Source organism: Numenius arquata, chromosome 7, assembly GCF_964106895.1.
Source record: "Numenius arquata chromosome 7, bNumArq3.hap1.1, whole genome shotgun sequence".
Taxonomy (NCBI): domain Eukaryota; kingdom Metazoa; phylum Chordata; class Aves; order Charadriiformes; family Scolopacidae; genus Numenius; species Numenius arquata.
The window spans coordinates 30,287,460-30,297,487 of NC_133582.1; the positions used below are offsets into that span (position 1 = coordinate 30,287,460).

At 41.1% G+C, this 10,028-nt stretch overlaps 1 protein-coding gene across 1 annotated transcript; it reads right to left on the reverse strand.

Moving 5' to 3' along the window:
- Nucleotides 1-434: 434 nt before the first annotated feature.
- Nucleotides 435-9,541, reverse strand: ETAA1 (ETAA1 activator of ATR kinase). Its single transcript, XM_074150806.1, has 6 exons — nucleotides 9,325-9,541; nucleotides 8,206-8,343; nucleotides 7,847-7,923; nucleotides 6,130-6,248; nucleotides 3,631-5,765; nucleotides 435-1,718 (listed from the first exon to the last, which is right to left on the reverse strand). The coding sequence occupies exons 1-6, from the start codon at nucleotides 9,539-9,541 to the stop codon at nucleotides 1,603-1,605; spliced, it is 2,802 nt and encodes a 933-aa protein (XP_074006907.1). The 3' UTR covers nucleotides 435-1,602.
- Nucleotides 9,542-10,028: the final 487 nt, after the last annotated feature.

Genomic DNA, 10,028 nt, shown 5'->3' on the forward strand with positions numbered 1-10,028 from the left:
GAAGTTCTTTGAAAAGCTGAAAACATTCTTTCTGGGTTCATTTTCAGTCAGATCAGTGAGCTCATCCAACTCATCCTATGTTGCACAACGGCTGAAGGACAGGGAGCTGCAGCTACAAATTGTAAGTAACACTTATTGAGCACCAGCACGGTCTTTGGTGGACTTGGGGATTCGATGTCATAACTAGCACCAAGAAAAGCAAATTCTCTAGTTAAGTATTTCACTACTCCCCTGCAGATGGTTATGTGTAGAACCAGTTCCTCCACCAAGGATTTCCAGTTTAAATGGATCAAGGGAAGCACTTCGTCGCCACTATAGGTAGAAAAATGAGGCCTGGAACAATTGGGTAAATTACCAAGAGAGAATAGAATATGGAATTCCCATTTCACTCCCTTTTATCCCCTTCTGTAGTACAGTATTTTCCAGAACAGAATAGAAAAATGGAAAAAAGTTTAATGACGATTCACAAATATACAATACTTACATTTTTAGGAGTTATAAAAATGGCACATACTACAGAAACAAAAAGCTTCCTCTAACCTTTGGTACATTTCAAAGTTATTTATTTACAAAGAAAAATCACAGTCACTTTTCATAGTGTCACATGTTTACATATAAGCATTTCTCAGTTGAAAAATATCTTGCAGCTTACCCACAGGCAGTTTTTGCAGTTTGAGCTCTGCACCCATCTATCACATCAAAAATTCTCTCAACCCCTGTTAAGCTGACATGACATTGCATTTTTATGTTTTAACAGCCTTTAGTTTGAAAAATATGTACAACCCATAAGGCTAAACTGATTCATAGTCGTTGAGATTTCACCTGGTCTATTTTATATTGCTCATGGTTTGGTAAAACAACATAGGCTACGTTTTTAATTAGCTCGGTAATACATGTTTAGAAAAAGGTGGTCCAATTTTATAGCATATTTCAAACTCTTCATGAAGGGAACTAATAGAAAAAAAAAAGATAAAATGTCCTTTCCAGGATGCTTTTTCACCTTACGAAACTTTAATATGAAATTCTTTCTTCATTATGTACAATTCTTACTTAAGGTAATGGAGGCAAACAGAGCACACTTTCCAAATCCTGTTCATTTCCATTAGTTTTCCAATGCTGGATGTTTTCTAGATTGTACTTTCTTTAAACCAAAACTTAAAAACTTTCTTCTACCTGAGAGCAAACATTAGTATTTTTTGGTCTGTGTGTACTTGAGAGTCTTCTGATAGATTAAAATACTTGCAATAAGAGAAATACAGTCAAAACACATACAGTCTGGTTTTGACATCTTCTACTTATGCGTGTATACAAACGCTTTCATGCTCTGACGATTTTCAGACTGGACAATTTCAACAAGTATGAGTATGCAAACTCAATACAATCTTCATTATGCTGAAGGTAGTTTGGGCTACACATTTACAACCGGTAGTTTTTAATTAAGAGTAAATACCCCCAGAGTATTGGTTCAGGTCATGATTTCTTTTAAATTGAGAAACAGAAAAAGCTTGCCGTCAGTAGCTGTGAACAGTTTAAAAAGTGTGTTCCAGCACTACAGTATTTCCCTCCCAAAAACTTACTCCATAGGCAAAATAAACTCCAAATTCAAGCATCTTTAAAGAACGCCTGCATTCTAGATTTTCTTCGTGCGAGAGCTTCTTGTTTTTTTCTTTCAATCTCTTCTTGAGAACACTTTCTATTTTTTTGTTCCACCACAGACACTGTAAATAAAAAACATTTATTAGGAGCCTTCAAGTTTGTTTAATATGTATTTTAACTTACCCGTTTTCAATGTTTGAAGATCTATGGCAAGAGCACACTATTCTGACATAGCAGGCACACAGGTTAAAAATAGCTCATCTGTCCTGTCCCCAAGGCAGGAGGGGGGATAAGATGCATGACCTTTGTGGTGCTACTGATTACTAGCCCCCAATGAAAATACTGGGATGCAGACATTTGCTTCAAGGAAATTTTACTTGGTTGCCCTTCAAGTGAACCTCGTGGCATCAGGAGTCAACATAGGAGATGGCAATGGGTTAAGAAAATTAAGGCTATCAGACTGAAAAGGGCTCTACAATTTAGTGAGTTAGGCAGAGATACGGGCATGGGGATGGTATAGGCACAGGGGTCAAATACAGTACAGGTGTCACACAAATAAAACCAGAAAGGTTGAAAAAAGGTCAAAAGTAGCAATAAAAAATTGGCAAAGGAGACAAGAACATGATAGCTAAGCATAATACTTTATGTGTCGTGTTACAGAACTATAAATTCCCACACAATAAAATCCTGACCTCACTGGAACCAACAAGAACACTCCCTGAACATGTCAAGAATTTTACTGTTTCTATACAACAATTTCCAATTAATGGATTTTTAACAAGTAATCTTTCAGACTGGATAAATAAAACAAAGGGTCTCGTTCCTTCTTTAAAAAAAAACAAAAAGGTGTCCATGAAAAATTCCATATCAGTTTTTGAATGGATCACTTAAGGTCCATTTTTTTGTTACAGCAATGTCCTTTCACCAAAAACGTAAGACGAGGACAGTTGTGTTTATCTGTAAAGAAAATCTATGCTATTCTTTACTCCTTTACTCCCTAGAATATTCCACAGAATGACTAGTTCTCTCTCTCCTCCCTTAACATCTGAAATTGTTACTTTCCATTTATCTGCTTCTTTGCTGGGGAAGAAACACAGATAAAACACTGATTCTTCAAGTAATGCTGGCTGATAGTTTGCAGGAATTAATTTTTTTGATGTTTTTGTAACAGTCCTTCCTGAAAACTGAGGTTGATACAGTACACTCCAAAGGCATGTTTTATCAAAATTAATATCAATTAAAACTTCCACCAAGCCACCAGATAAAGGAAAAACAAGACTGACCGGCACTTGCCGGGTTCTCCATGTCCTTGGCAAGCAACACCAGTGCAAGAAAAGCGACTGACCTCCCCTCTAGATGAAAGGAAGTCTTAAGTGTTTAGACTGGTAACACAAGAATATTTCCCTGGCAATTTTAGCCACAGAGCAAACAACAATACAGGCCAAGTTTTCAGAAGCGTCGAATGATTCAAGGTTCTGATTTCCAGGTGTACAATAATTAAAAATTGGCATGCCGTTATCACCTGATGCCTTCTTACCCTGCTCTACCATTACCTGGAGTTTTACAAATCATGGCTAAGTGATTTTTAATGTTTTTCAAAATGAACTCGTAAATTAAAGCACAGATTCACTGTGCTACACTTTTACTACACTACAATATTTACTATGTATCAAAATAGTAGTATTTTTAAGTAACAATTTAAGACTATGGTATGCTGAGTGCTGCCATCAGCCTATACTTGATCGTGGTGATTCTGAGTGTCTACGGAGAGAGAGTGTGAAGTATTCAGAGAATTGGAATGAAAATGGGAGACAGAAGTCCTTAACTAGAGGAATTCAAGAGATGTGACAGGACAATTTTATTTTAGAGAAAATAACGTCCAAATTCTCGTTAGAGCATTTACTAACGCCTAAACTGTGAGGATGAATACTGAAGCCTACTATAATTTGCAATACAGTATAAATTTCTCTGCCGTTCTGATTACAGTAAGAAAACAAACAGAAAGTCTAAGAGTGGTACAATAAAGACAAATACCTGATGTAGGCAATGCAAAAGACTCTGAAAGGTGCCTCTTGAAAGGTGGTTTCTTATTGTCAAGCTTGCTGTGCAAAGTCACATTCACCTGATTCTTGCTTCCTTCCAAACCCTGCAGCGCAATTCCAGTGCCAGAACGACTGCCTGGATTTTCAGACGCTACATGAAGAGCACCCTGAAAATTGTTAGTCTTTCGGAACTTAAACTTTGAAGGCATAAGCGATGTTTTGTTACCGGAACTGTTACTTGGCATCTTTCCTGTATTACACAAAAGATCTGGACTGTCTAACGTTCTGCTACTAAAAACGTTTACTGCATTAACAGGGCTTACTTCAGAACCAGGCTCCGCTGCCGGCACAGAGTTTGACCTGTACCATTTTCCCAAAACAGTCTTTGTAGTATCTTCAGACGCAGCTTGAAGGCAGTTTTTAGACAGCGTGTATTTACACTCCGTAGAAGTACCTGAGATCCCAGTTCGAGGACTTGGGACATTTTTACAGTTTGCTGCGTGACTTGTTGTGGACAGCCCATGCGAAACCTTTGATGAATTCCTACAGGAATCGTTTAGTGAGAACGCGTCCTGTTTTGCATTTGCTTTTTGTACCAAGAGGCGATCAGGTAGTCCTTGTTTAGATGATGGGAAGCTGTTGTCAGCATTTGATCTGGAATTAATACTGTCCCCTTGTACAGTTTTAGCTCTTTCATTTCCTTGTTTAACATCCTGGCTCTGAGTCTGCTTTTCTATATCATCACACACCTGATACAACAATTCATCGTCCTCACAGTTTGCATCCCAAAGACTATCGGATTCACAAAACATATCTAATACCTCATCAGAGAATTTCGGTTCATTCCAGTCATCAAATGACACAGGACGTTTCTTTGGTATTTCAACTTGATTTAAGTGACCTGTATTAGCTTGGTTAACCACCTTAGTTAGGTCACTAGGTTTCATATTGGTAGAAACACTGGATGATTGGCAGAAAATATTGTGTGTGTTATTCCCAGGTTTTTCAGTCCGTTGTGTATGAGGATTAGATTTTGACGGAAAAAGAGGAAGAGGATCGCTTTTAGGCTGAGTAGTTTCATTTCCATTCTTAACTTGAAATTGCATTGAAACAGGAATATAGTTCAAATCACTGGTTTGGGCACTTTTCCAACTAGAATTTTTATCTGGCTTAACGTCCCATTTGCCACAAAAGGTTACAGTCTCTGCCTGTGGGTTTTCTCTCTTACTATATGGCGTTTGTAAAGAAAGAGATTTGGCAACATTTTGTGTGTTTTTACTAGAATGTTTCAAAGGTGAAAACTGCAAACTGTTAGATTTGTGTCCACTCCCCAAAGAAGTTACTGAATTGCAACTAGTGCTTCTTTCCTTGGTTCTGCTGGCATCACTGAAACCATGCGCAGATGGATTTGTAGGAATTGGTGGTGCTTCTTCAGTACTTATCAATTCAGGATTTTGGGTTATTTGCATCACAAAAGAGTCATCTGCCAAAAAATCTGTATCCCAGTCATCAAAATCATCATTAACTCCTCCGGCAAGCTTACTGGGGGCAACCAATTGTGCCTTCAAAGAACAAGGATTTTTTTTGGTCAACATGCGAGTATCAGGTTTTGGGACGCTTCCTAGTGCACGCGGAGTATCTTTTTGATGTGCCTCTGAATTACCATGTTGCGTGTCTTTAATTTGCTCAGGAAGGTGTTCCTCTTCCAAGGTGCTTTTATTTTCACGGAAACTATTATTTAAAGAAATACTTGATAGTTCTTGGCTCAACTGTCCACTACACTTCTGGGTAGAACAGTCAAACAGAGCATGAAGGGCTATTTCAGCCTCAAGGTCTATAGACTTTTGACTGCTGGATTGACAGGGCTCTGCAGCAGGGACGCCAGTGCTCTGTCCGACTGGTTTCAGAGACAGAGCAGTATCTGTTTCAGAAGCTTCATCAAGGAGTGATTTCAGGTTCTTCGTATGTACTTCATCTTTAGAATTATTTACAGACTCTGAGGCAGTCTGGATGAAGTCATGACCAAGCTTCTCTTGCTCCTGAACTGCATCTAGCTCTACTAGATTTTTATCAAATTCCTTAGCCAATTTCATGAGTTCCTCTTCAGGATTTTTTATTTTAAGATCTCTAGATTAAAAAAACAAAACAAAAAACAAACAAAAAAACCCACCAAAATACAAACCAACAAACAAAAACAGAAAAGAAGGTCAGACCTACTGAGAAAGTATAACCAAGCTCAATAACACGACCACATGAGATGTTAATTCTCTAGTTTAGGAACTACAGAAATATGACTTTCAACGCACAGTCAGCATGCAATCTTTTTGATAATTCCCAATAAATACCCCATTAAGAAGAGATAACAAGCCCAAAGTTAAAAGCATTCTGTATGCTAATGTACGATTACATGGCTCAGTCTGCATAAAGGAACACTACACACCCTTTTTCATGAAATCCCAGCTGTTACAGGCAAGACAAAACTGTAACCTACCTCGTACAACTTAACTTTGTCCTGGCTCGCACTTTTACTACTCCGGGTGTGCAGGGAATAGCGTCCTCACCAATCCATGTCCCTAAAAGGGAGCCTTCATTACAGGCTGCTTTTTCATCCTGAATGATTAGATTTATAATGCTTAGCAATTTGATTTCAGATAAAGATTGGACTAGACACACACCCCACATTAGTTAGAGTTGCTAAATCAATTAAACTGGATCAAATCTGTTGAAGGCCACGGACAGGACCTAAACCAATACAAGCCAAGCGAGATTACTGCAACATTTTCTACTGATAATTGTATCACTTTAATTATATCAATTCAAACCAGGAACTGCAATTAAAATAAATGAATTTTACTTTGGTGCTCAAATCTAATACTCCACTTACTTCAGGTTTACACATAATCTGCAATACTCACTTTACAAGCTGTGATCTAGTTTACTTTAGTATACTACTAAGGAGCTCGTTGAGATGCACTGTCTTTATCCACTTAAAGTAGCATTAACAGATCAGAGAATTCTAAAGAAATTATATTCTGTATGCTTCCAGGAAAAATTTCTGGCTTCTTCCATGACAACTCATATATACAAGAATGAGCTTAAACTTGTTTGACCTTTAAACAGAAAAAAGTGAAGTTTAGAAAGTAAAGGAACTTATTTCAGAGCTTCAAAGTTTAGGTTTGGATTTGAATTTTGAAGTTGAAGAGATACAATACTGCAGTGGTAAAATGCAGAGAGGGCCAGAGTCAAATATTGGATGTGGGAAATTACTGCACACCAGCCAGCAAGTGTCATTTGAACTTTACTAACAGAGTAGTTTGAGGTAGGTTTTTTTCTATTTTTTTTTTCAAGAAAAAACACAAGCAACAGATAGTTGCAAATCCAGTCTGATATTATTTACGCTTAGGACAGGGCTGTAATCATTTAAAAGGTAGGAAGCGGCAACCCTTATCAATGATTTTCCATTTTTAAAGTATAATTTTTCACAAATATGCCAAGCAGCAAATACATTTTACATGGCCCTGTCAAATAAGCAGGCATATTTTGCAAGCTAAATACTACAGAAATGGTTTAGGAATAACAAGTTCTGTTCTTGCACTTAATAAAAGGTAAGCAGTAAGCCAACACTATCTTATTTTCACTTCCCAGGCTGTGGACATCAGGTTTACAGCAAGAGAGGGAAATCAAGAGCATGGGTCTTAGGATAAAAAGGCAATTATTTATAACAAGGAAGCAACGTTACTATGTTTATTTTATTGTGGAGTCTCCCTCTCAATCTGAGTCTTGTTCTTGTACTTCAGCAGTCATTCAAGATCATTCAAAACGCTTGAAAACAACTGCCAATTAAATCCAGTATGTGAAGAACCCTTACCTTTTAACAGATGAGTGATTAAGGATAAATCAACAGTATTCCTAAGAGCGGGGCAGTAACTTGTATTCTGAAAGCAAAACTTTCTAAAATGGAGCTGCTGCAAGACCACTGTCTTAATACATCCTTTTTTAAACATCTGTGACTCATAAGAGCAATCAGTCAAATGCTGCGCTTATGATTTTAATTCAATCCAGTTTTATGAACATGTTTTCTGCACACCCAATTCTTACCATGTAAAAAGAGACTACTATAACTAAAATTGAGCCTTCGCTAAAACTGAATACTGTAGCACTATTCTGTTTGATGACTGCATACACAGAGATTAGAAAGTAACAATTACCTGAGGAGCAATACGATTAACAATTTCTGAAATTTCTACTGCGCATCTACTGGTAGACTGTTTGGGTTTTCCATTGCCTATGAAAACAAACAAAAAAACTTCTTAAAAACTGCAAAACAATTCGATTTATAAAGTGCAGTATATCTCAATTCAAATATATGTGCTAAAATCAGAACTTGATTCTAAAATCTTGAACTTGACTACTTTGAAGAATTTATGGGTTTTTAATGAAAATAAACCCAAACAACCTCACCATGATAACAGAAAGGGACTTTTTTCCAAGATATTTGATAACTTTTTGTACAGCCCCACTGCATTCCTCAAATAGGTGACTGAAGTCTGGATCTTGTTAGTATTACCTAGTCTGTGTGCAATTGGTGAATGAGGATCCCAAAATATTTCTTGCTGTATATCGGTGTCATTAACAGGAGAGCTGAAAGTAGGTATTCGGGATTTCCTACTCAATGACCTCTTTGGCGTTTTATGTAAACACGACTCTGTGTAAACAGAAAGATGATCCTTAATAAAAAACAAATAAAAGGCCAAAATAACTTCGAACATACAACGAGACAAGGCATAAAGATGCTTTAGGAACTTTAAGACGAAAAATCAAGTTCACACTCATCAACAATTCTTTACTTACAACAGGAATGTTGTTCACAACTGTGTATATAATGCAGAATATGGCTATTTTTTTTTCAGTTACATCACCAGAGATAACACAGCATTACGTGATACTGACAGCTACGTGCTCAGCATCTGATGGTAAGGATGAGACTTGTCAATCCTCCTACTTGAGGGAATAAAGACTTCAGCTTACATTAAGAGAAAAAAACTATGTATACCTATATGGGAGAATATTTTGTATCCTGGCTTGCTCTGTGCCTTTCACCGAGACTCTGATTTGGGTCACAACTTTAATGGGCCCCCAAACTATTCTGGGTCCCAACCTACCTGTGTCTGTACTTGCCTCCACCTGGCCCTTTCAGGTAGGACCGTTAAAAGCAGGGATATAGCTATTCAAAACCAGCTTGCTGCTGACTTCAGTAAGTGAACTGAACACTCTAGGTGAACCTCAACTAGTCACCCCTGCCCTTTAGAAATGACGTTGCAGATGTGGAAGCCTACAGAAATAAGTTTAAAAGGTGCGATTACTGCTTGAGAAGCATCTTAGGAGATACTTCTAACTTTAGGCGCTTAGCACAGCCAGGCTTTATCCTCTCCTCGAGCGGATTAGCGTCCTCAGTCCGTTCTAAGTATCTGCGGGGGGTGGGGGGAAGATGTTCTTCCTCGCTCCTTGACAAGCGCAGCTTCTTCCCGCCGCGCGGGGCCGGGGCGGCGCGGGGGGTGGGGGGGGTGGGGGGTGTTGCACCGCACCGGGCCCCTCCTCACAGGCAGGCCGCTCCTCCCCCGCCGCTCCGGGGCTGGCGGGCCGGGCCCCCGCCGGCGCGGTGCCCGCGGAGCCGCTCCCGCCGTACCTGCAGCGCCGCGCACCGCCGCCTCCCGCGACGGCGACGGCCGGGGCGGCCGCGGCGCCTCCCCCTCGGGCAGGCCCGCGCCGCTTTCCGCCACCCCCTCCTCCGCGGGGGGCTCAGCCGGCCGCCACCGGGTGAGCTGCTGCTCCTCGCCGCCGCCGCTCCGCCTCCTCAGGGCGGCGGCCCTGAGGCAAGGCCCTTTCCGCCGGCTACCGGGCATGGCAGGTGCTGCGGCGGCGCCGCATCCACCCCGCCGCAACTGGCGCCGCCATTTTGCCGGGGAGCCCGCCGCGCCGCCGCCGATTGGCCGCCGCCGCGCCGCCTCGAGCGCCCATTGGTCCCCGGGTGGGCGGGCTTGAGGACGCGGCAGGGAACTTGCCGCTGGCTGGCAGCTCGCGCCGCGCGCACGCGGCCCCGCCCTCTCCCTCAGCGTGAGGCGGCTTCGCTGAGGCGCTGTGGCGGGCGAGTCTTTCTGGTGGGCAGCCCTCGGCCTTAGTGGGGTCAAAGCCTTGAGTCCAGTAACGGAAAAGCTGAATCCGCCGCTGCCAGAGGGGCTGGATGAGCCCTCCGGTGGGTCTTGTGTCCCTGAGATGGCCTCGTGTACTTCTGAGGCGGCCTCACGCCCTTAATTCACCAGTGGCTGCTAGCCCGTACTGGCTGCTGCTATCCCGCCAACCCTGCAGCAGTCTAGGTCTCTGCTGAGGTCC